Raw genomic sequence first — 27,103 nt, 5'->3', positions numbered from 1 at the left:
CCTGGACGCGACAATGGACTGGATGAGAGTTAACAAACTGAGGCTCAATCCAGACAAGACTGAGATGCTGTTGGTGGACGGTTTCTCTGATCGGATGGTGGACATATACCCTGTCCTGGATGGGGTTACACTCCCCCTAAAGGAGCGGGTTCGTAGTCTGGGAGTCTTTTTAGACTCTTCCCTCTCACTTGAGGCTCAAGTAGCCTCGGTGGCAAGGAATGCGTTCTACCAACTTCGGTTGGTGGCCCAGCTACGTCCCTATTTGAGTAAAGAGGACCTTACATCAGTGGTACATGCTCTGGTAACCTCGCGTTTGGATTACTGCAATGCGCTCTACGTAGGGCTACCTCTGAAGACAGTTCAGAAGCTACAGCTAGTGCAAAATGCAGCAGCCAGACTGCTAACAAGGACCAAGCGGTCTGAGCATATAACACCTATTCTGGCCCGCTTGCACTGGCTGCCAATATGCTTCCGGGCTAGATTCAAACTGTTGGTATTAACCTATAAAGCCTTATACGGAGCAGGACCACGATATCTGTCGGAACGCCTCTCCCGATATGAACCAGCCAGTTCACTATGTTCTGCTACAAAGGCCCTCCTCCGGGTTCCAACTCATAGGGAGGCCCGGAGGGTGGTGACAAGATCTAGGGCCTTCTCAGTGGTGGCCCCCGAACTATGGAACAGTCTCCCCGAGGAAGTGCGCTTGGCGCCGACACTGTTTTCTTTTCGGCGCCAAGTTAAAACCTTCCTATTCTCTGAAGCATTTTAATTTAAGTTAATTTAATCCTAAAATTTTGTTGTATTGATTTTAGACTGTTTTTATGTTTTATTGTATCATATTGTGTCATTTATTGTATTTCCTATGTTCACCACCCAGAGAGCTATTGCTAGTCGGGCGGTATATAAGTTTAATAAATAATAATAATGGTCCCTGGCTGCCTGAAAGAGGCAGTAGTGAGACCACTCCTGAAGAGACCCTCCCTGGACCCAGAAAATCTTAATAACTATAGACCAGTGGCAAATGTTTCGATTCCTGGGCAAGGTCCTTGAACGAGTGGCAGCGGGCGAGCTCCAGACACTCTTGGATGAGACCGATTATCTGGATCCATTTCAGTCGGGTTTCAGGCCTGGTTTTGGCACGGAAACAGCTTTGGTCGCCCTGTATTATGACCTTTGTCGGGAGAGAGACAGGGGGAGTGTGTTGATTCTTCTTGAATCTTGGTAGATGTCCAACCTGTCCTGGATGGGGTTGCACTTCCCCTGAAAGAGAAGGTTCATAGCTTGGGGGTTCTCCTAGATCCACCTCTGTCACTTGAGGCTCAGGTAGCCTCGGTGGCATGCAGTACCTTCTACCAGCTTCGGTTGGTGGCCCAGCTTAGCCCCTATCTGGACAGGGATAACCTCGCTTCAGTTGTCCATGCTCTGATAACCTCCAAGTTAGATTACTGCAATGCGCTCTATGTGGGGCTGCCTTTGAAGACGGTTCGGAAACTGCAGCTTGTGTAAAATGCAGCGACCAGATTGGTAACAGGGACCAGACGGTTTGAACATATAAAACTGATTCTGGCCCGCTTGCATTGGCTGCCTGTGTGTTTCCGAGCTCGATTCAAGGTGCTGGTTTTAACCTATAAAGCCTTACACAGCTTCGGACCACAATACCTGATGGAATGCCTCTCCCGATATGAACCCACCCATACACTACACTCAACATCAAAGGCCCTCCTCCGGGTGCCTATTCTGAGGGAAGCTGGGAGTCTGGCAACAAGGGAGAGGGCCTTCTCAGTGGTGGCCCTGAAATTATGGAATGATTTCTCTGACGAGGTGCACCTGGCGCCAACACTGTTATCTTTTTGGCGCCACGTCAAGACTTTCCTCTTCTCCCAGGCATTTTAGCATATGCTTTTAAATTGTTTTAAATTGCGTTTTAAATTGTTTTTAAAAGATGTGTTTTAAATTTGTATATTTGTTTTTAATGTTTACTGTAAACCGCCCAGAGAGCTTTGGCTATGGGGCGGTATATAAATACAATAAATAAATAAATAAAAATCCCCCAAATCCTTGAGTAAAAAAATATTATTCAAAACGCAAGAGAGAAAGAAGTTGATTTAGACAACCAACAACACATTGAGCAGAAGCTACTATTATAATACTAAGTTATAATAGTTTCTATAAAATCATTTTTTGATTTCTGTAAGATACGTTTCTATAAAATCAGGGGTATGTATTACAAGATGACCATGTTGATAGTACAGCCCGGTTTTATAAACCTGTGCCAGATCCCTACTAACACACACACACACACAGGCCCCCATTCACACATAATAATAAGATTGTGTTCCAGACTAACTATGGCTTAATGTGAATGGGCATGTTGCTCAAATTGATCCTGCCATCCTCTTTCCTTTGCTGAGCCAGGAGGAAACAAACCACAGCACTAGTTTAGTGTTACATGTGATCAGCGGAGAAGCAGGGCAGGAGCAATTTGAGCAACATGAATGAGTACCCTGTTCATTGATGGCAAGCCATCAATTTGTTTGAGACTATGGTTACCAAGTCTAGTTCCCATCTTTAAATAATGCATGTCTATGATGTGAAAAAGGCCATTATATTAAATACTTCACTATCACATCATTAATTTCTACAGTAGCATGCTGAGGAACAGACAACAGACAGGAGTGGAGCTAAACCGGCCACACAGAAGTTCTCCAAAGGGCCCCCGATTAAATAACATTTGCCAAGTAACTCAACTCTCAACTGTTTCAATTGTCACCAAGAAACTGAAAAGTACAGTAGTAGAATGTTTAAAAACAAAAGTATGAAAAAGTAACCATATCTGGAACTTAAATATGTACTACAGTAATTTATGAGCCTTCTAGTATATTTTGCATTAACTGCATTTGCTTTCTTACAGTATTTCTCTCTTGGTTGTTTACATAATACAATTCTATTTCTATTCCATTTAGATATCCAGTACATGTTAACAATTTAGTGCATGCCTAACCACAAATGATACGTACAGAAGGTTCCAAGCTAAAAAAAATAGATTTAGACACAAACTCAGGATATATTAGACAAAAGCTGTGTCCTTATGGAGATGTTATCTCACACAATGGGAAGCACTGATCCAATGTTTCCATGTGCACATTGGTGCAAGAGTATCCTCAGGCAAGGGATTTAAATTTTCTAATTCCTAAACCAATGTTTCCATCCACAATAGTGTTGCGTATATATATATATGTATATATATGTATATATATATATACATACACACACACACACACACCTGCAAATGTGCCTTCAGCAACAACTGGTGGAAACAGGCACACTGCATCCTTTCCTTTGGGTTGATGGAAACAAAATGGCTAGGTTCTGCTCAAGCAAGGAACAAGCAAAAATAGGGGGTGTCACAATAGATGGAACCCAGTAAAACATCACCTCACACGTAATAAACCCCACCCACACAATGAACACAGACACAGTTGGGTAATGTGTTTTTACATCAAATATTCTTCCCTTACTAGATTACACATAAATTGGAAAAATCTGAATTAATTAGGGGGAAAGTGCAGTCTGCCAATTAGATGAGGAGGGTGTCATGATGTCATGCTGCAAAAAAAAAAGGATGACACACTCAAGCAGCTTCATATCCACATTAAACACAACCAAAATCCTTGAAGTAATAAACATATTATTCAAGAAGCAAGAGAGAAAGAAGTTGATTTAGAGAACCAAGTGCACTGAGCAGAAGCTACTGCTATAACACTAAGGAAGCTCTTCAGTTTCTATAGAATCAGGGGTACATTTACAAGATGACCATGTTGATAGCACAGCCTTGTTTTATAAGCCTGTGACAGATCCCTACTAACACCTAGCAGATCAGATGGCTTTGCCAGAACAAACACTGTCAATTTTGCAATTTAAATTGGAGGTGATTCATAACTAACAGGTTCTTATAACTGAGGAGACATGCCATTATCAAAAGCAAGCAACTAGCCACTGCATACTGGAAAAAAGACCAAGGATCCAGCAATCATGAATCTGCTGTTAGAGTTGAAGTTGCTCAAAGCTCATTCTTTTCCCATTTAACAGGATTAGACTTAAGCCCAGTTCACACATTGCCTCTGCATGTGTTACGTATACATTACTGCTTCCCTGTACATTGCATCCATAATGCATTAAAATGTTAATTGTATGAACTACATGGATAATATTCACTAATAGGCAAAAAACCTTGCAGTTTAAGAACGTACCTATAGCCAACAGATATTTCTATCAAACCTTAAAAAACAGGGAAATTGTGCAGCTATAGTGAATGCACCAGGGGAGCAGGAGACCTGACCTCCTCTCTGAGAGATTGTGTTTGCATTTTTACAAATTTCTAGGGCAGTACAATTTGGGTTGGGCTTATCCACTTCCTGTGTAGCTTCCAAGAATTGTTTTGCTTCTTTTTGCTTTGTGAAAAGCCCTCTCCTCTCGTTCTGAGCAAGGGAGTTGTCAGCAGTGGCAGTGCAAGGAGACAGGAATCGGCATTAGTAATCCCCTCTTCCTGGTAGCTCCGCCCTCAGCCCCTTTCAGCATCTGCCATGTGTTTTATAGCCAGACACCTGCCTTCAACATACCTGAAAAACACTCTGCCACTTCAGCAAAAGTCCTCCCTTCTTGTTTGGAGCAAGGAGGAGGTGTCATCTGCAGCAGCAGTGGGGTGCAGACTGCATCCAGGGAACGAAGACTTTTTTAAAAAAAGTAATTCATTTCTTTACTGTTTGCGGCTCCCCAAATTACTTCACAGCCCCCAGGTTGGGAACCACTGCTCCTGAGTAGCTTAGCAGTCATGGAATAGGAGAGGACATCTTGTGGATCAGAAACTGGCTAGGAACAGGAAGCAGGTAGTAGGAATAAATGAATAGTTCTCCCAATGGAGGGATATTGATAAGTGGAATCCCCCAAAGATCAGTATTGGGACCTGTGCTTTTTAACTTGTTCATAAAAGATATAGAGTTAGGAGTGAGCAGTGAAGTGACTAAGTTTGCTGATGATACTAAATTGTTCAGGGTTGTTAAAACAAAAAGGGATGACAAAGAGCTTCAAAAGGACCTCCCCAAACTGAGGGAATGGGCACTAACATGGCAAATGCAATTCAGTGTAAACAAATGTAAAGTGATGCACATCACAGCAAAAAAATCTTAATTTCACCTATATGCTCATGGGGTCTAAACTGGCAGAGCTTGACCAGCAACAAGATCTTTGGGATAGCTGTGGATAGTTCGATGAACATGTCAACCCAGTGTAGGGTTGCCAGATCAGAAGCAACCCAAAACCTGAGCTTTGAGGGGCGGGTCCTAGTGATGTCACGGGGCGGGCCCTAGTGATGTCATTAAGCATGATACATTAAGCATCAATCACAGTTGCTTGGAGCATAAAATTTAAAAAAAATTGATTGGAAATTAAGATAGAAATCTTAGCTAAAAGATGGAGCCTGGGTAGCAAACATTTAATCTAGCCTACTTGCTTTCAGCAAGAAGGGTTAAGTACCTTCAGACCAGGCCAGTCATCAGAAGGCCACTGTAGGGACAAAGGAGCTTAGTGTTGTGGAGATGTTAGATGGGAGCTTTGGGGAGTAAAGGTGGATGCTCCTGAAGGCTGCAACTCTAAACACACTTACTAAGGGATTAAGCCCCATAGAACTCAACAAGACTGACTTCTAGTAGATATAGTTTGGATTGTGCTGTTGGTAAACCTTGACTAGGGATCCTCTGCAAAGACATCCATATCCAAGCAGGGTTGGCAACACCCTGCCTGGAATGCCCTGCCCTTATCTTTTAACGTGGCTGCTCCAAACTTCTTTACAGATTTGACCCTTCACTTCAGAAAGAGGTCTGAGAAATGAGTAAGAGTAAGACGTATCTTTTATAATTGTTCTTTTCCATTCACTCTTGAAAGCACATCATACCTAGGGCAGATCCACACCATTTATTTAAAGCACATTCAACACCCATTTGAAGCACATGAATCCCACCACAGAATCATGGGAACTGCAGTTTGTTAAGAGTGGTGAGAACTATAACTGTGAGGGGGAAAACAACACTTCCCAGGATTCTTTAGGGGACGTCGTGCACTTTAAATGCAAGTTGGATGTGCTTTAAGCGTATTGTGTGAGTCCACTTAATAAATTTTGCCTGCATGTAAATTGTTTTAATTAATTTTTCAAAATGGAAATGAGCTATAAACTGTAGTGGGTGGCCATGGGCTACTCACCATCTCTCAGCCTATCTGCCTCTCGGGATGAAAACAATGGAGAACCATGACCACCCCAAGGCATACTTAAAATATAAAGGAAGTATTGTACAACCATAGTGTGAAATCAGATACTTATTGGGACACAGTATGACAAAATATTTATACAAGCATGACTATCAAATATGTTTATTATTTATACAACCTGTAAAGATATTTATAGTGCAATCCTATGTTTGTTTACTCAGAAGTGCTTTCGTTTGCCGCCCTGAGCTCCTACTAGGAGGAAGGGCGGGATATAAATCAAATAATAAATAAATAAAAATAAATAAATAAACTTCATTCATTCAACCCAAACTTCAGAATCATGCCACTTTAAGCTGTTCTGCAACTGTTTTATGGTTATTGGTTTTTAAAGTGATTTAAAGTGATTTATTTCTTATTGTGAGCTGCCTTGGTTTCCAATCACCAACCCTACCTCACAGGGTTGTTGGAAAGGACACACACACAGAGAGAAGCGTAAAAATACACCCCATATAATCCTAACCATGTCTACTCAGCTATGGACGAGGGAGCTCCACCACTGACAGCTTTTATGGGGTAATTTTCTACATAAATTCCCCTTGCAGGAGGCTACAACGTACTGGAAATACGGGGCAGCCTCCCCCCTCTTTATGCCATCGCCCTTGTACCTGACCGGGATGCAGCTTGGTGCTTACATCTGCACCAGGCCGCCGCCGCCGCTGCTACCTTCGCATCGAGACAGGCTGAAGCTGGAGCTGGGCTAGGGCCTTTTGGCAGGTCTGGTGCCGCGGCCTGTCCCTGGGAACATCACACTGTTGTGATGATGTTTCAGTGAATGCTGAGGGCGGGGGAACGCCCCTGCAGCCGCCGCTAGCTTACCATCTGACCTCTGTCTGCTTGCCCTTAGTATCAGCCATGTTTACATCTTAGTGCCTTTGTTTTTGGCTTCTGAAGAGAACTTCCCTGTTAGTCGCGACTTTAAGGGGTTTGTTTGCCACGTCCCCCCCCCCCGCTGAATGTACTGGATGCTGAGATCAAGAGGGGGTGTTGTTTTTCGGTCTTGCATATGGACTATCACCCACACTGGTCTTTGTGTTAGGGTGGGAAGACTCACATCAGGAGTTTCCATCTGAAGGCACACTTTTTGGACTATACAGATGAGAAGCCTTATTGTAACTGAGTTAGTCTCTATGTTATTGTTTAGCTTTCTTGCTTAGTGTTTTGGTGTTTTTGATGTTTTATGTTTTCTGCTTTGTACGTCGCTCAGAGTGGCTGGGTAGCCAGCCAGATGAGCAACTAAGAAATAGAATAAATAAATAAATAAAAGTCCTGATGGAGTATTGGATTAAATACTTTCATATTTCATAGCCAAGGGTCTGACTCTTGCACAGAAGAGAAAAAAAAACTTTAAGCCATATTACTTACACAAACTGCCAAATCTGAAAGCTTCCATTTTCTGACGTTGAAATTAAGCTTAGGCATGCCTGGATCAAGAAGTCACAACCTGGCTTCATTTATTGGCTACAATCCTGAAAGGGCGGGGTTAGAGCCAGAGCTTGAACAAGTTACTTTTTTTAAACTACAACTCCCATCAGCCCCAGCCAGCATGGCCACTGGATTGGGCTGATGGGAGTTGTAGTTAGAGCTAGGAGCTGTTCTAAACATCTGTAAAACAGATTTAACAGTCGCATGTGGGGGTTTGACATTTTGGTGTATATCTCGGGAACCAGACCACCTAGAAACTTTTTTTTTTTTTAAATTGAAGCTGAGAGTCCAGAGATTAAGGGGCGCTAGCCGGAGAGCCAGAGGACCCCCAAAAAATCAGAGACTCCAGCCAAAAACCAGAGACCTGGTAACCCTAACCCAGTGTGCAGCAGCAGTGAAAAAGGCAAAATCCATATTAGGCATCTTTTGGAAAGGAATTGAGAATAAAACTGTAGATATCATAACGCTGTTATACAATTCTATGGTGCAGCCATATTTGGCACACTGTGTACAGTTCTGGTTGCCTCACCTCAAAAAAGATATTGCAGAATTGGAAAAAATCAGAAAAGGGCAACCATAATGATCAAGGGAATGGAGCATCTCTGCTATGAGGAAAGGTTTCAGCATTTGGGGCATTTTAGTTTAGAGAAAAGGCAAGTAAGAGGTGACCTGATAAAGGTGTATAAAATTATGGCATGGAGAAAGCGGATAGAGAGAAGTGTTTCTACCTTTTTCATAACACTAGAACTCATGGACATCCAATGAAAATGGATGCTTGAAGATTTAGGAAAGACAAAATAAAGTGCTTCACACAGTTCATACTTAAACTATGGAATTCGTTCCCACAGGAAGTGATGGCCACCAACTTGGATGGCTTAAAAAAAGGATTAGACAAATATATTAAGGATTAGGCTATCAATGGCTACAAGCCATGATGATGGCTGTGCTCTGCCTGTTTCAGCTGTTCACCTTTATTTTTATTGTTTTTTTAAAAATACTATATTCTACCCTTCCATCTTAACATGCAGGAACCTAACAACATAAAAAAGCACAAACACAGTTTACAACACATAAAAAACATTTAATAGGCTGCAGAAGAAAAACAAATAAATTAAAATATGGTAAAACAAAACCTAATGACATAAGAAGTTCTTAACGTTATGCTGGAATGTCGTAACAGAGGGAGTTAGACAGATCATACAGAGTAGGAATTTCCACAGCCTGGGCACTATTAAGAAGAAGGTCCTTTCCTGGGTACTTGCCAACCAAATTTCACACAGTGATGAGACGGGGCCTCTTCTGCTAATCTCAGTGGATGGGATGAATCCATAGGATTCATAGGATGAAACAGTACCTTTGGAGGGAAAGTTACTGAGAAACTGGTCATCCAACTATTTCAAACATATCTATATGTTATCAGTTTTCTGAAGATTTGCCAGTCTGGTTTTGATAAAGATATGACACTGGGAGTGCATTTATTACCTTGGCTAAACTCTACTTCTAAAGATCAATAAAACCAATTATATTTAATTGATCCTGTTAAGTCTTTCTGTGACTTTTATTACCATTGACCATAAGACGCTAGCACTCCTGAGTTCTTTTGCTAATATTTAAAAGAAAGCTAACAGATTGTAAAAATGGCTCATCAACATGCTAGAACCTTAATGCTAAAAGAGTGCATTATGTCCCTGCTCCTGCACAAGATAACAAGGAGACAAGGCATTTGTCGCGAACAACATGGTACTAAACATATCTCAATCTTATCATTTCATCACATCCAGGGCAGCAGCCGTGAAAAAGGCAAATGCATTGTATTGCATGCAATGGAACATTTCCAAATTAAGAAGAGCATTATTTATGAATAGTGCATGGGTATAGAAACATGGCTTTTACTAACAAAATACATGTGAACCATGGTGCAAGTGAGAGTTCAAAGTCTAAAAAGGAGGGAAATCCAGAGCCCTTTGGGACTTTTTTCTGTCAGAGTTTTCATAATCTGTTGAAATTCATTAAAAATCAGCCATGTTCACAGAGCACCTGTAATACTGATACTGACCTTGCCCTATTCTCTGACCTTCAACTTCTACATTTTAAAAGTTAAAAAAATGCCTGGCTGGTTTTTAATTAATTTATGAAATGTTGGCTTGAACTCAATTATAATGTCGGGCATGTTCAGTAAGCCAGACTCCCAGCTGCTGGGCTTGCCTAATCAAGGGGCCACTCCCACACCAGACTTTGATTTCACTTGGGACAGTCATGGCTTCCCTCAAAGAATCCTGGGAAGGGTAGTTTGTGAAGGGTGCTGAGAGGAGACTCCTATTACACTGACAGAGCTCCAGTGGCCAGACTGGTTTAACAGTCAGACACTCTGACTGAAGCTCTGTGAGGGGCACAGGGCATCTCCTAGCAACTCTTAGCATCCTTCACTAACTACACTTTCCAGGATTCTTTGGGAGAAGCCAGGACTGCCTAAAATGAAATAACAGTCTGGTGTGAATGTGGCCAGGGACAGCTTTGGTTTAAATTTGGGTGGGAGGCTACATATGCCTGCTGTAGAATAAAAAGGTGGGGGAAATGCTGAAAACCAATGATACTGTTCACAATGTTTTCCTTTTGGAAAGGAAAGGGGCTTCCCCTCTGCTCAGTGCCCACCCACCCAATCTCCTATCCCCTCCCGCCCTCCTGCCCATGGTCAGTTTTACCTATCTTAAGCATGATTGCACGGGAGTAAATACCATTGAACTTAACAAGCATGCATACGATCAAACCTGCCTTCCCTCCCCCTTCCTTTGCCCCTCCCCCTCCAATTCCCTCCTTCTGCTCCCCTCTCCCCTCCCTTTCTCCTTCCCTTTCCTCTCCCCTCCCCCTCCTCCAACCCCATAGACAGTTTTACCTATCCTAAGCATGATTGCACAGGAGTACATCCCACTGAACTCAATAAACATGCAAATGATCAAACCTGCCCTTCTCCTCCCCTCCCCTTCCCTTCCACCTGCTCCCATTCCCCTCTTCCCCTCTGCCCTCCCCTCCCTCTTCTGCCTCCTCCTCCCCATCCCCTGTGGTCAGTTTCACCTATCCTAAGCATGATTGCAGGGGAGTAAATCCCACTAAACAATGTGGTACTTGGAGTCTACTACTGACTACCCAATCAAGGAGAAGATGAGAATGTAACTTTTGAAAAGCAAATTGCCAATGTTTTGAGGAGGCATGATGTAGTAGTAATGGGGGTTTTCAATTATCCCGATATCTGTTGGGATACAAATTCTGCCAAACATGGCCCTTCCAAGACATTTCTGACTTTTGTTGGAGATAACTTTCTCCTACAGAAAGTGGAGGAAGCAACCAGAGGATCAGCTATCCTGGAATTGATTCTAACCAATAGAGATGATTTGGTGGATGAAGTGGCAGTTATGGGAACTCTGGGGGAAAGTGACCACACCATACTTGAATTCTTGATTTTAACAGAAGCAAAAGCTGAGAGTAGCCATATGCGCACCCTGGACTTCAGGAAAGCTGATTTTAATAAACTCAGAACAATTGTAAGTACAGTTCCATGGCAAGCAACCCTAAGGAGAAAAGGAGTCTAAGATGGGCGGGAGTTTTTTAAAAAGGAAATTCTAAAAGCGCAATGGCAAGCAATTCCAACAAGGAAAAAAGGGGGGGAAACAGCAGAAGACGCCAATGTGGCTTCACAAAAAGCTTAGAGATGACCTGAAAACAAAAAAGGAAGTGGAAAGAAGGCCAGACCACAATGGAAGAGTACAGGAAGGTATCACGGAATTGCAGGGATGGGTAAGGAAGGCTAAAGCTGAGAATGAGCTGAAGGTAGCGAGGGATGCTAAAAACAACAAAAAAGCTTTCTTCAGGTATGTCCATAGTAAAAGACAGAGAAAAGAAACGATGGCACAGCTACTCAATGAGGATGGCAAAATGATAACAGATGACAAAGAAAAGGCAGAAGTGCTCAATTCCTACTTTGGCTCAGTCTTCTCTCAAAAAAGGGTCTGTGACCCTCCCTGGAAACATCAAGTAGAAGGGGCAAGATTGGAGCTTGAGATTGAAAGACAAATGGTCAAGGAATACCTAATCACTTTGAACGAGTTCAAATCAGAAGGGCCCGATAAACTGCATCTTAGAGTACTGAAGGAACTGGATGAAGAACTCTCAGAACCGCTGTCTATTACCTTTGCAAAATCATAGAGGACAACTATCAGGTGGATCCACAGTTGGCTCCGGAATCGTACTCAAAGAGTGCTTATCAACGGTTCCTTCTCAAACTGGGCAAAAGTAACGTGGGGTACCACAGGGCTTGGTCCTGGGTCCAGTGCTCTTCAACATTTTTATTAATGACTTGGATGAGGAGGTACAGAGCATGCTTATCAAATTTGCAGATGATACAAAATTGGGGGGCACAGCTAATACCGTGGAAGACAGAAACAAAATTCAAAGGGACTTTGATAGGCTGAAGCATTGGGCTGAAAACAACAAAATGAAATTCAACAGGGATAAATGCAAAGTTCTACACTTAGGAAAAAGAAACCAAATGCACAGTTATAAGATACTTGGCTCAGCAATACGACTTGTGAGAAGCATCTTGGAATTGTTGTTGATCACAAGCTGAATATGAGCCAACAGTGTGATGTGGCTGTAAAGAAGGCAAACGCTATATTAGGCTGCATTAACAGAAGTATAATTTCCAAATCACGTGAAGTATTAGTTCCCCTCTATTCAGCACTGGTTATGCCTCATCTTGAATACTGCGTCCAGTTCTGGTCTCCGCACTCAAGAAGGATGCAGACAAACTGGAACAGGTTCAGAGGAGGGCAACAAGGATAATAATAATAATAATAAATTTAATTTTTGTGTCACCTATCTGGCCGAAGCCACTCTAGGCGACGTACATATTAAAATTCAATAAAATACAATATAATTACAAAATAAAATACAATGCAGTCAACACAATGCAGGCGTAAAAACTCTATAGGGCAACCAGTAAACAATTTTCACAAAAACAATAAACAATCACAAAAAAGTTAGCCCACCCCGGAGATCCCAAAGGCCTGTCCAAAGAGCCAAGTTTTTAAGGCTCGGCGAAATGTATCCAGGGAAGGGGCATGGCGAAGATCAAACGGGAGGGAGTTCCAGAGAGTGGGGGCCGCCACTGAGAATGCCCTCTCTCTAGTCCCCACCAACCTAGCTGTTTTCGTTGGCGGGCCTGAGAGAAGGCCCTGCGTGGCTGATCTAGTCGGGCAGCTTAATTTGTGGTACTGGAGGTGCTCCTTCAGATAAACTGGGCCGAGACCGTATAGGGATTTAAAGGTTAACACCAACACCTTGAATTGGGCCCGGAAAACAACTGGCAGCCAATGTAGATGAAATAACACTGGTGTGATGTGATCACGGCGGCGGCTGTTTGTAAGCAACCGAGCCGCCGCATTCTGCACCAGTTGTAGTTTCCGGACCGTTTTCAAGGGTAACCCCACGTAGAGCGCATTGCAGTAGTCTAATCGAGAGGTGACCAGGGCATATACTACCAGTGGGAGCTGATGAATAGGGAGGTAGAGTTGCAGCCTCCGTATGAGGTGTAGTTGATACCAAGCTGCCCGGCTCACTGCCGAAATCTGCGCCTCCATGGACAGCTTGGAATCAAGAACAACCCCGAGGCTGCGGACCTGATCCTTCAGGGGTAAACTTATCCCATTAAGCCTCAGGTCAACAACACCCAACCTTCCCCTGTCACCCACAAGCAGTACCTCGGTCTTATCAGGATTAAGCTTCAGCCTGTTCCTTCCCATCCACCCACTCACAGATTCCAGGCACTTGGACAAGGTCTCCACAGCCAACTCCGGTGCGGATTTAAAAGAGAGGTAGAGCTGCGTGTCATCAGCATATTGGTGACACCGCAGCCCAAAACTCCTGATGATAGCTCCCAGCGGCTTTATATAGATGTTAAATAGCATGGGAGAGAGGATAGAACCCTGTGGCACTCCACAAGTGAGGGGCCAAGGGTCTGAAACCTCATCCCCCAATGCTACCTGTTGATGCCTGTCAGAGAGAAAGGAACGGAACCACTGTAAAACAGTGCCTCCTATTCCCAATCCTTCCAGGCGATCTAACAAGATACCGTGGTCGACGGTATCAAAAGCCGCTGAGAGATCCAGGAGGACAAGAAAGGTGAATTCTCCCGTCTAATGCCCTCCTCATATCATCTACCAGAGCGACCAAGGCTGTTTCAGTACCATGTCCAGTCCTGAAACCCGATTGGTATGGATCCAAATAATCCATTTCATCCAAGTGTGCTGACAACTGGTTAGCCACCACTCGCTCAATGATCTTGCCCAAAAATGGCAAATTCGAAATGGGGCGAAAGTTGTTCAAGACTTGGGGATCCAAGGAGGGTTTTTTTAAAATAGGTTTTATAATTGCCTCCTTGAGGGCCGGTGGCAGTGCACCCTCTTTCAAGGATGCATTTACCACCGCCCTGATCCCTTCGCCCAATTTCTCCTTGCAATTCATAAGGAACCATGATGGGCAAGAATCAGTCAGACAGGTGGTAGGCTTCACCGTTGAAAGTACCTTGTCCACATCCTCAGAAGGAAGAGGCCGGAACCGATCCCACTGAACCGGATTGCAGCTGGTCAACTCTGGATCTTCTACTGCATCCACAGCGTACGGAATCCAGTTCTTCAGGTGTTCGATTTTATCAGCAAAGTGCCTTGCCAATTTGTCACAGGAAGCCTTAGAGTGCTCCAAGGGTTCCTGAGCAACTGGACCGACCAGGCTTCGGACCACTTGGAACAGCTTCCTGGGACAGCACTCTGCAGATGCAATAGAGGCAGCAAAGAAATCCTTCTTTGTTGCCTTTATTGCCACCTGGTAGGCAGTTATTGCTGCTCTAACCTGTGTCCGAACATCTTCAGAGCGGGATTTCCGCCACCGGCGTTCTAGTCGTCTCACCTCCTGTCTCAGACTACGCAACTGGGGTGTGTACCATGGTGCTGTCTGAGTTCTGTTCAGGGGGAGAGGACGTTTCGGAGCCACCCGGTCTAATGCCCTGGTGATTCCCTCATTCCACTCCATCACCAGGGTTTCGACCGGGCGACCTTCAGCAGGTTCCAATTCCCCAAGCGCAGTCAGGAATCCATCCGGATCCATCAGGCGCCTGGGGCGGACCATTCTAATAGGTCCTTTACCCCTGCAGAGGGTGTGTGGCAACGAGAGGTCAAGGTTCACCAGATAGTGATCTGACCATGACACGGGGGTAAAAGAAATAGCCCCCAACTTCAGAACACTCCCCGCCATTCCCAAGACAAATACAAGGTCGAGGGCATGACCGGCTACATGGGTGGGCTCAGTGTTACTAAGGTGCAGTTCCCAAGAAGCCATGGTTTCGAGGAAATCCTGAGGGGCTCCGATGAGAGTGGTCTCAGCATGCACGTTAAAGTCCCCCAACACTAACAGTTCTGGGGAGAGCAGTCGTACATCCGAGACCACCTCTAGCACCTCGGTCAGGGAGTCTGCCGTGCAGCAGGGTGGGCGGTACACAAGCAGGATCCCCAAACTGCCCTTCGAGCCCAACCTCCAGTACATGCAATCAACAAACTTGGTCTGAGGAAGCAGGGGCCTGGTGAAAATCAAGGACTCCCGATAGATGACTGCCACACCATGATGATCAGGGGACTGGAAACAAAGCCCTATGAGGAGAGACTGAAAGAACTGGGCATGTTTAGCCTGGAGAAGAGAAGACTAAGGGGAGATATGATAGACTCTTCAAGTACATGAAAGGTTGTCACACAGAGGAGGGCCGGGATCTCTTCTCAATCATCTCAGAGTGCAGGACATGGAATAATGGGCTCAAGTTACAGGAAGCCAGCTTTCGACTGGACATCAGGAAAAATTTCCTAACAGAGCCATAAGACAATGGAATCAATTACCTAGAGAGATACAGTAGGGCTTCGCTTTACAGCGTTCCGCTAATACAGCGGTTGTGAATTGTAGAAAGGCCCCTTTTTACAGTGCTTGTTCCGCTTTTACAGTGGTTTTTTGCCGCCGGGCAGCATTTTGGTCAATGTAAGTCAATGGGATCTGCTTTACAGCGGTTTTCACTTTACAGCGGGGGTCCGGAACGTAACCCGCTGTATGAGCGGGGCCCTACTGTAGTGGGCTTTCCGACACTGGAGGCCTTCAAGAGGCAGCTGGACAGACATCTGTCGGGAATGCTTTGATTTGGATTCGTGCATTGAGCAGGGGGTTGGACTTGATGGCTTTATAGGCCCCTTCCAACTCTACTATTCTATGATTCTATGACATTGACCAATAAAAAAAGCTTTGAAATTAATAAAAATAAATTTGACACAAATTTCTAGGATGACTAATGAGGGAAATAAAATTTTCTAGGTTAGATTCTCTGTAGAAACAATAGTAACACAGGAAAGAAGCAAAGTAAGAACACCAACAAACACAAAAATGTAATTCTCCATCTTTGGAGAAGGCAACCACTCACCATATGCTCAGAGGCACTTGTTATCAAATTTTTCCAAGCTACACATGAAGTGGATTGGACTGTGAAAGATCTGGCATCCTTAAATAAGCATAATGCATGAAGTTACCCAGACCATTACACTGCGCATTATAGACTTAGTTCCAATATTATGTCAAACCATTGCTAAGAAAGCTTAACTATTAATTGACATGTCTGAATTGACAAGATCATTTACAATCAGCTAGCAAACCAGAAACCATAGTTTGAAGTGAGTCTGTCCTAATTACAGCTTGGCATGAGGTCTCAACTGTCAAAAGAGTCATGGCCATTGCTCCTACTGTACCATGAAGCTGCTGTGCCATAGAGACAGAAGTGAAACAAACAGAGGAGCAGATGGGAAACTGAAGTAGAGCAGTACTTCTAACTTATGGTTTGCCCATTGTACATTTGTCAGGCTAAACCAGAGTTTGGAATGATGTTCAAACTCAAGCTACTGAAACAGCAGGCTATATATTTAAACAGTAATATTTACTTTTCATATCAATCTTCTCCACAACATTAAGCAAACATTACAACTGAAATACCGACCCAAAGTAGAACTTTCAACATTTTTTTTTCTTAAAAGTAGTTCAAGAAGTAGGCCTCAGGAACAAAAAGGTTTGCAGGGAAGGGCAAAAGCAGTGCTCAAAATGGACTGCGCATACAGCCTTAAGATAACCTGTATTGTGGCTGATATCAAGAAGAATGCATAACTATCACTTAAAGGAAAATTTTCCACACAAGCCTCACAGCTTAACCAACAATGTACCACATGCCAAGACCAGGCTCAAATCAGGTACAACATACCACACCACTTAGAAAAGCACACAACCTAGCTACTTTCAAATTCTATAATGTAAAATGACAGAACAATTTAATGACAATGTCTATTACAAAGTATAGACTTAGTGTACCAAAAATAATCTGGATCACAATTCAACAATAGACTATTTAACCCAAATTATTTTACTTGAACCCAATAAGCAGATGTCTATATTTATTTATTTTAATTTATTTATTTATTCTGTTTATTATTTGATTTATATCCTTCCCTTCCTCCCAGCAGGAGCCCAGGGTGGCAAACAGAAGTGCTAAAAACACTTTAAAACATCATAAAAACAGACCTTAAAATACATTAAAACAAAACAACGTTAAAAACATTTTTAAAAAGCTTTAAAAACATCTTTTTAAAAAGAGTTAAAAACATTATGAAAAAAACATATTAACAAGCAATTCTAACACACACACAGACTGGGATAGGTCTCAACTTAAAAAAGCCTGTTGAAAGAGGAAAGTCTTCAAAAGGCGCTGAAAAGATAGCAGAGATGGCGCCTGCCTAATATTCAAGGGGAGGGAATTCCACAGGGTAGGTGCCACCACACTAAAGGTCCATTTTCTATATTGTGCAGAACGAATCTCCTGATAAGATGGTATCTGCAGGAGGCCCTCACCTGCAGAGCACAGTGATCAACTGGGTATATAAGGAGTAAGACGGTCTTTCAGGTATCCTGGTCCCAAGCTGTAAGGGCTTTGTACACCAACCCTAGAACCTTGAACTTGGCCCAGTAGCAAATGGGCAGCCAGTGCAATTCTTTAAGCAAGATGAGTTTAAATAGATCACACTATACTAGTAAATTGCTTACAATCATGTTTTTTCTCTCCAAATGTTTTCTCTATCTTAGAAAACTGTTTAAAAATGCTATGAAACACACATGCCAGTTTTACAGAATACACACTTCATATTCAAAGCAAACTACTACATAAAATTATTCAACATTAAATAACATCCATGTCCTTAGAACATTCTAATCACCTCACTCTGTCAGTCAAGTGTGAGCATTTCAGAGAGATCACACTTACTTTCTCACACATACACCTCATTGACTGATTCACTTACTCACAGGAGTATCAAAATTATTAGGCTTCTTCAAGCCCTGAAACGCAGTACATACACTCAATTTACTACACAAAATCTGAAACCTGGCCTTTTTTAAAAAAATAATTTTCCAGCAAAAATGGGCTGGGAGAGAAATGCTTGGAATATCACTCATGTAACAGACTTTCTAGTCCTTTCTCCCCACTGCAGCCCCCCTGTGCCTCCCAAAAAAACATTCCTGAAGACTGGGGAACTTTCAAGAATGGCATGGCATGGGGCATAAGGGGGTTGCAGTGATAGGTGGAATTGGCAGAATTTGGGAGGAACCTTGCAGTGACAGAAATGCCCTCCATTCAGGCAAGGATTATGTATGAATCCATGCCAATGCATTACCCAAAAGAGTTACATTACTTCCACAAGAGTAGGAAGCAGAAATTTAGTACACCTGACATCCAAAAAACCCACATTACTGATCATTCTGAAGAAGTTACATTTCTTCCCCAAAAAGGAACTAAAAGTTACACACACACAGAGTAAGATAGCTTTCAGCATGGTCTGGAAGTTTCATCTGGCACACAAATAGCCCAAGTTACTGCAATTACTAGAGATGTCTGAAAGGAAACATTTCTAAGTCTCTTCCTAGAAATGGGAGAATTCTATCCCTAAATCATTAAAAATCTTCCAGGCGATCAAAGTGTTGAAGTTTACTATGCATTTACCCAAAACACACTGACTACTAATACAATCTGAAAATAGCAAGTATAAGGGCTTGATCACATGAAGGTTTAATGTGGATCTGGGCACAGGCAGGCAAGCAGCCCCTCCTCCTTTCCCCTTCCCTTCGAGGCGGCGGCAACAGCGAGAAGTCCTGCCAGCCAGCAAAGGCTTCCTTCCCTACAGCCAGCGTGAAAGCTGCCCGCAACCGAGGAGGAGGGAAGAGATGCAGCCCAGAGAGCAGGTCTTGATGCAAGATGTGCCAGGGCAGCCCTGCTTGGTTTTCTGGAGGGGAAGGAGAGGGGGGTCGACCTGACCTCCCCATCTAACACTTTCTGGCCACGGCACAGCCCAGGGAAAGCTGCAGAAGCCCTGTTGCAACTAAGGTCTCGTTCACACAGAGGTTGTGTGCGTGCACACACACAAACACAAAAATATACACACTGCAAGTGCGCACTATAAACATTTCATTCCTTCTTCACAAAAAAGGGCTTTGTCTAGAGGAAATGAAACTGATAACAAAGAAAGTAATTTGGTGTCAGTTGCACCCCTCACTGTCTCCCAATTTAGTGTGAAATTGACAGAAAACCCCTCCCCTTCTCAATTAGCGATGGGGATGTTCCGGACAGAGTTAACGTGTGGATTTGGGGGTGGGGCCACAAGGAAACAGCGACAGTAATAAACGCAAATGTGTGTGAATGCAAAAGAGCAAATTGGAAGGTAGGGAGGACGGACGTGTGTGAACTGTGGAACTCTATCGCGATGGGAAAAGTTTCATGTTCAATATGGACTTTAGCTCCCATGTGAACCTGGCCTCAGTCATTATATAAGACTACTACTCCACAAAAGCAAGCCTAGCCATATGTGGGACAAACTGTGAAACTTCCCTCACCTCTTCACACATTCATATTATGATCTGAATGAGGGAGGCCTTCCAGTAGCCACTAAGATCACGAAGCTTATCTTTGATGGAATAAAGGCTTTATTGACTGGTACATTTATACAACTCCTGTCAGGAGGAAATTCTCAACAGTGTGTGCCACACTAAGTGCTTAAAACCATGTGAGGTAGGAAAAGTAACAAAAGTAGCAGGGGAAACACTCAAATTTAAAGAATTCTACTTTCCAAACAATCCAAATGCTGAAACTATTTATACATGATGTTGTAATAGAGGTTTGCTACTGAACTCCGTCTAGGTTTGCACATTTTTTATTCTCACAAGAAAATTAAGGGACTTAAAACAATATATCACATTTCATTTAAACAGTATCACTGAAGAAAAACTCAATTCTCTTATCCAGATCATTAGCTTAACATTAAAAAATCCCCTGCAATGAATGGACCTTATTCCTGAACAAATATGTGTAGAACTGGATATTGCAAGTTTTATAAAACTGAGGCTTTTTTCAATTCAAGTACAAACAGAAAACAACAAAACACAAACATTAGAAAAAAGTAAAAAAAAAACCCTGCAGAAGAGCAAGTTAACAATGATAATCAGCAGCAGCAAACTTTTAACAGGGACAACATATTTGATATTGTAACAACTTGAAAAAGTATTCAAATATCTGTGGCTTTCTTATCACACACTACTGATTTTTTACTAAAATGTGCACAAACTTTAAACATTATGCATTTTTATAATACATGATATGCCTGTCTTTCTTATATTGCAAAAACATCAATATTTACATTAGATCGGCAGGTTAAGGCTCTAATACAAGAATTTATTAGTGTACCATTTGAAGTATGTAATGTATAATACCTCAGTTCTTGCAAAATACCCACACAGAAAGCATCAAAAATCAAACTACTTATTCTGAGACACTCTGTATATGTTCCACAAAGGTTTCAAATAAAAAACTAGGAAGTATGTATTCTATAAAAGATATCATGCTTCTGGTCTTCTTACCAGCACTGTTTTTCATCTCTCAAACTCCAGCTATCAGCCCCTATAATCTCCTCACAAAATCAGCTCAGTTTCCAAGTACTGTATATGTTGAAATGAGCAATAGGAACTGCAGTCAAGTCATAATACAATTGCAACCATTCACTATCATAAATATATCTTAGTATCCAGGATGGAAAGCATCTATTCAGAGACTACAAAGCTGTTCCACAACTGGCAGTGAAAGATATAGAAAAGCAATATATGCTCAACACATCTAGCTTCAGATGCCATTAAAGCTCTTTTATTTCCTCGGAATGGTAGCACAAAACTTAGCAATTTATCCTATTTGGATACTACAAGAGTTTATTTGTAAATTAGAACCTTGCTATAATGCAGCTTGCTGAACCACTGATTCAGATATGCCATGGGTATGATGTTCCCCAAGTGAAATACTATTTACAGAACACAGGTTTCGTTATAATGTGGAAGCCGTATAATGCAGACACATCCTTCCCCCCTCCCCCCGTGTTACAGCAAGGTTCTACTGTATTACATATCAGTCCAATTATCTATAGTTATGTAAGTATTAGTCAAGCTTCAAATGTGCATTTATAGCCTAATCTAGAGAAGCAGTCTTCCATTCACTTACCTCCAGAGAAGAGAACTTCGGGGTTTAAGCACAGGAGCAGCCAAGATGCACATCCAAATGCTGGTATCTTCCATCTGCACTACATTGCTTTCAAACAGAATGCACATCCCTGTTCACATTCTGACTTAACTAGTCACATGGAGCTACATTCAACTAGAGATGGTCTTACAGGTAAATTTCTTATGGCAGGACATGGCTCTTTCAACCAGTATTTATGTCTGCACAATCAAAATTAACAACTCAACACAGTTACATCTTCTGAACACAGTGAAGCATTTCAAGGCTATTTAGTATTTTAGATTCAATGAACTAGCTTTTTCCTACGGTTACGTATTTAACCTTTACTTAATCTTTAGTTCAGTCACAACAAATATTTTAACCTCTCTTTGAAAAACTGGTTCACAGGTGTACAGTTTTGCTTTTTAAAAGATAACTTGCTAAGAAAATTGAAGAAAACCTTATACCAAAGGCACCAACTTTTCTTTCACAACGTTTACCTCTTACAAGCTTCTAGAGTGCTACGCTGAAAAGATTCTTACAATGGAGGACTTCAGAAAACACTTGTTTGCTCAATCCATAAGAACTGCATCCAGGCATACAACTGACGACATACTATCCAGGCACACAACTCAATACATAACCTGTTAACCTCACCATCAGGCTAGCAAGACCTTCTGTAAAGGTGCTACATGTGCTGACATCACAATTATAGCCTACAGATCATGTAGAGGTGTTGCCACAGACAGAACAAAGTACTCCGCAAATACTGGCAATTCCTTGCTACATTTTTCAAGTAGCAAAAACAATTTACCGAGCAGACAGCAGAACTTGCATGGACTCTTACTCTTCAATTGTGCTTGTGGGGGAAGGGTAAATGGGATGGGATATATACAGAAGATGCTGCAGAAACCAAACTGTCACACAAATTTTGGTCACTTTCTAAGAAGTAATTTTCACCTAATGAAACCTTCAGAATTTGGGCATTAAAAAGAACATGGGAGGGGGGTAAACTGACAGAAAATTAATGCATACCTGACAGTACAGGAGTATCCAGTGTGTTCAATGGAGCTTACTCCCCAGCAGAGACATGAAGGCCCAGGAAAACAAATCAGAAAAAATGGGGGACGGGGATCATGACTGTTTTTCAGTTTTTCCAATAGAAAAACTCTCCTGATACGAACCTACCCGTACACTACGTTCAAGATCAAAGGCCCTCCTCCGGGTGCCTACTCCGAGGGAAGCTTGGAGAATGGCAACAAGGGAGAGGGCCTTCTCAGTGGTGGCCCCCAAATAATGGAATGATGTTTCTGACAAGGTGCACCTGGCACCAACACTGTTATCTTTTCGGCACCAGGTCAAGACTTTCCTCTTCTCCCAGACATTTTAGCATGTGTTCTATATTGTTTTAAATTTTTAAATTGTGTTTTAAATTGTTTTTAAAAGATGTATTTTAAATTGTATATTTGTTTTTAGTTATTGTAAACCGCCCAGAGAGCTTCGGCTATGGGGCGGTATACAAGTTTAATAAATAAATAAATAAATAAATAAATAAAATAAAAACTGAAAATCTTGTGAAATATGGAAAAATGCCTATGAAATATTTTCTCTTTTGAAATGAATAGTATGAATAGGACAAGATTTTGCTCAATCAAAATGTATATGAAAGATAATATTTAGTACTAGAAAAATGTTAATTTCTGTGCATGTAGAAATATGGAACACTCAAATCCAGGATGCATTTCTGTACCTAGAAGGTGCTGCCATCTTCATAACAGTAATATTTGCTCTGTTTAGTGGAGCTTCTCCTAGGTAAGCACACATAGGATTGTAGCCTTAAAAGTATCAAAGCTTTATATTGCAATGGTAGTGTATATGCTTACTTGGGAGTCTCATTGAAGTGGGATTTACTTCTTCTTTTTTCAATGAATTTTTATTCTAATTTTCAAAACCAAAATGATACAAAAAGAAAACAACACAAATCAATAACTAATACAATACAAAAAAATATACATATATATAAAAAAATAATATTGACTTCCGATTTGTCATAGTTCAGCTATAAATCTATAATATATAACAAACCTATCTCTTAATAGATTATAAAATCCCCTTCCTCCAGCGGTTATCTTAGTTGGTTTCAAATCTCATTAACATCATATCATTTTAATATTCCACAAAAAGTCAAAGAGAAGTTTCCAATCCTTGAGATATATGTCAATCAATTTTTTTTCTAAATAAACATGCCAATTAATCCAACTCATCAAATCTACTAAATCCAGTAATTTCAAAACACTATAATTCAACTATAAATCTATAATGTATAACAGACCTATCTCTTAATAGATTATAAAATCACCTTCCTCCAACAGTTATCTTAGTTGGTTTCAAATCTCATTAACATCATATCATTTTAATCTTCCACAAAAAGTCAAAGAGAAGTTTCCAATCCTTGAGATATATGTCAATCAATTTTTTTTTTCTAAATAAACATGTCAATTAATTCAACTCATCAAATCTACTGAGTCCAGTAATTTCAAATCGCTCTTCTGTCATTATCCATATTGGGTCCGTCTTCCATCTTCCATCTCTACGCACCCAAAAATCTTGCTGTCATAGTCATATAATAAAAGTCTAATAGGAATTTCCTCCATCATAGATATTTTCTCACCATCAAATCCAAACGTAACACTGAAGTATTGTTTCAAAGCCGCATCTCTGCTCCTCTTTTCCACATGATACACTAGTACATCTCTTGAAGGTTTTTCCATTGTCACAAAACAGGGATTAATTCTGTTAACTTTCTCCATTTCGAGTTCCATCAAATCCTTCCAGTCCAGGAATTTTTTTGAACTGATAATATCTTTATCTCCAGTCTCTTCAATTCCTTCAGAGACAGCGCTGTATTCCAAACTGTAATATTTATCTCCAGGATCCGTCACAACCAGGAAATCCAAATCTTTTTTCATGTCCATATTTAAGCCAATCTCCATAGATTGAACCTTGCCTTTAATTTCTCTTTCATCCTTTTTTTGTTTTCCAGATCTATCTTTATTCTCCTTTCTCACAGAATCCTGAGTTTCTTTCAGCTCCTGTCTCATTTCATGAAATTCAGTTCTCCACGCTTGTCTATTATTTCTCAGTTCTTGTTTTATTGAGTTGATCCCATTCATTATTTTCTGAAGCATGTCTAGAAATAAAGTCCCTTCTTGTATATCCATGATCTTCTTAATTGTCATTCTTAAAACCAAAAGAACAAAACTCCTTCAATTTTCAATGTCCCAAGCAAAGAGCAGTTTATTTCTTTATCCAGTTACAAAGGAGTTAATCTTTCCAACCAACTAACGTCACACGCTAGACAGTCCTTATCTCTTAAAAGCCCAGAAGTGCAAAAACAGCTTTTAGTTCACAGCGTCCAAACTAGTAGCAGAGAGAATGAGCAGATTCGTCAAAAAAAAAAGTAGATCAGAAAAAATAGTCCCTTACATATATTACACAAAAGCCTTATAAATCAAAAAGATTTCTTATCTCTCCCAATCAGAAATCTCTCATCCGTTGTAAACTTTAAAACGCAATTTTCCATGTCAGCTTTTTGCAATAAAAAAAGATAAGCTATTTATATTTTCTTCCCCCTTAGTTCCATAAATAAAGAAGGAAAGTCTTACCTCATCTAGGTTAACCTAATTGCTGTTACTTTGACAAATCTCTTTAGCTGTATAGATAAGAAAATGATAAATGTAGACAGGAGAATATTTGCCTGCTAGTCCGTTAAAAAAAAAACGGGTCACTTATCCAGCTGAGCTAGCATAAAAATCCTCGCTCTGTCTGAACTGCTGGAAGACAGACAATTCTGACGAATTCCAGACTCCAACAATCAAAACAAAACTATGTGGCAGGTCTCACGCTTCTTCCTTATCCGGAAGAAATCATCTCCAGTCAGAAAAGTCCCTTCTGACTGAATTTAAAACTGGATAAGTTTCATCCAAGACGGAGCTCGTCTTAGAGGCTGCACAGGCGTAAGGATCCTCCTGGGAAGTCCGAAGTGGGATTTACTTCTGAGTAGACATGCATAAGATTGCACTGTTAAATTTTGTTGCAGTTATTTGCTGAGAGAGGTGATCAAAATATTGCTTCTGAGTAAATATGCATAGGATTGCTCAGTAAAGTTAATAAATATGCCAAATAGTTAACATATAATTATGCTAGGACACAGCATGTGCTTCTTTATAAATATATTCTATATAAATCCTAGTGGGACATATTTGAAAAAGACTTAATCATTGAAATGGATCTATAATTCGGTTGTTCCATTGTTTATTGTCCTGTTTTTATGTGTTTATTTATTATTGGATTTATATCCCACCCTTCCTCCCAGTGGAAGCTCAGTGTTGTCCATTGAAGATTATTTCAGGTATATCCATACATTTGTGGGTCTTATCATTGATTGTGCATGCTACATAGGGATCCTCCTCGCATACAGTAGGGCCCCGCTCATATGGCAGTTTCCGTTCTGGACCGCCGCCGCAAAGCGGAACGCATTGACTTACATTGACAAAAATGGCGCCCGACACCCGAAAAACACCATAAAACCAGAACAAGCGCCGGAAGAGCAGGGCCTTTCTGCAATTGACAACCGCTGTATCGGTGGAACGCTGTAAAGCGGAGCATTGCAAAGCGGGGCCCTACTGTATTGTACTTTATTCCTAAAGTGTCTTGCAAAATTGTCACAGCAAGTGTTCATGGGCTACCAACATCCCATATACTGGTCTAAATGTCAACAACCCAAACCACATAGAACAACTCAGATGGGTGGCAATACAAGATACGTATAATAAATAAGACAGCAAGAACCAACCTACTTTAAAATATCTATAAAACTCAGAACCATCAACACACAACACAAAATGTCTTTGGGGTTCTCCAATACCATCACCAAGATTGCCTCTTCCAGCTCAAGTAGGGAGGCTGCTGCCCTACTGTCTCTGTGACCCAACACCAGATGCAAGACTTTGAATCCTGCACTGGAGTGGAAGAACCTCCTGGTGAGGGCAATAGAATCTCTACAGACTATGCAAAAACAAGCAAATAAAATGAAATCCTCCAGAATGCATTGATAGTGGACCGAGTGCCCACATGGGAAACTTGTGCCAGCTCACCCACCTGGGTCTTGGTCATAACCCTTCTATGATAGTCATTTTATGTTATTAAAGCCCATTGATGTATTTATTCAACACCATTAGTGCCATATTATCTCAGGCTGCTGCTGTTTGTTTCTTTCTCTGTATAATATTGATATGTTTTATCATTTTATTGTTTTAATATTTTATAGTGCTAGTCATCAACCGTAATAATAAATGATTGGTTGGTTGGTTGGTTGGTTGGTAAAGCAATACAAAAAATTATCAAGGCTTAATTTAAGTATTGCATATTTTTCCATTTCCCTCCAAATTTCCATTCCCCCCCCCGGGCAATTTCTTTTTCTCCATGGCTCCAAAATTTCCAGAAATCTGGAAGGAGAGATGGAAGGTAAGTATAAAATTGAACTTAAGCCCCTCTAAAATCAGAGGAGGCCAAATACATCTTTCCCAAAATGATTTATATCAACAATTAACACCATAGTCTCTAAGCAGTGCTTTAAGGCAGGACTAAAACTGTAAACAGTTTCAGAATAAATCACATTTTCACCTCTGAACAGAGATAAGAGGCAGGCAT

General features: G+C 41.4%; 2 protein-coding genes across 8 annotated transcripts in view; both read right to left on the bottom strand.

The window, feature by feature from the left end:
• The window catches only part of PLEKHA7 (pleckstrin homology domain containing A7), a 326,893-nt gene that overhangs the window by 290,828 nt on the left and 8,962 nt on the right, over positions 1–27,103 (bottom strand). The window lies entirely within an intron of this gene.
• On the bottom strand, positions 23,844–25,105 carry LOC133378288 (uncharacterized). Its single transcript, XM_061613106.1, has 2 exons — positions 25,057–25,105; positions 23,844–24,631 (listed from the first exon to the last, which is right to left on the bottom strand). Exons 1-2 carry the CDS (start codon positions 25,059–25,061, stop codon positions 23,947–23,949), a joined length of 690 nt encoding a protein of 229 aa, XP_061469090.1. The 5' UTR covers positions 25,062–25,105; the 3' UTR covers positions 23,844–23,946.

Source organism: Rhineura floridana, chromosome 2 (assembly GCF_030035675.1).
Source record: "Rhineura floridana isolate rRhiFlo1 chromosome 2, rRhiFlo1.hap2, whole genome shotgun sequence".
In the NCBI taxonomy this organism is placed as follows: Eukaryota; Metazoa; Chordata; class Lepidosauria; order Squamata; family Rhineuridae; genus Rhineura; species Rhineura floridana.
The sequence above is the reverse complement of the archived record's forward strand: the minus strand, read 5'-3'. Positions and strand labels throughout refer to the sequence as shown.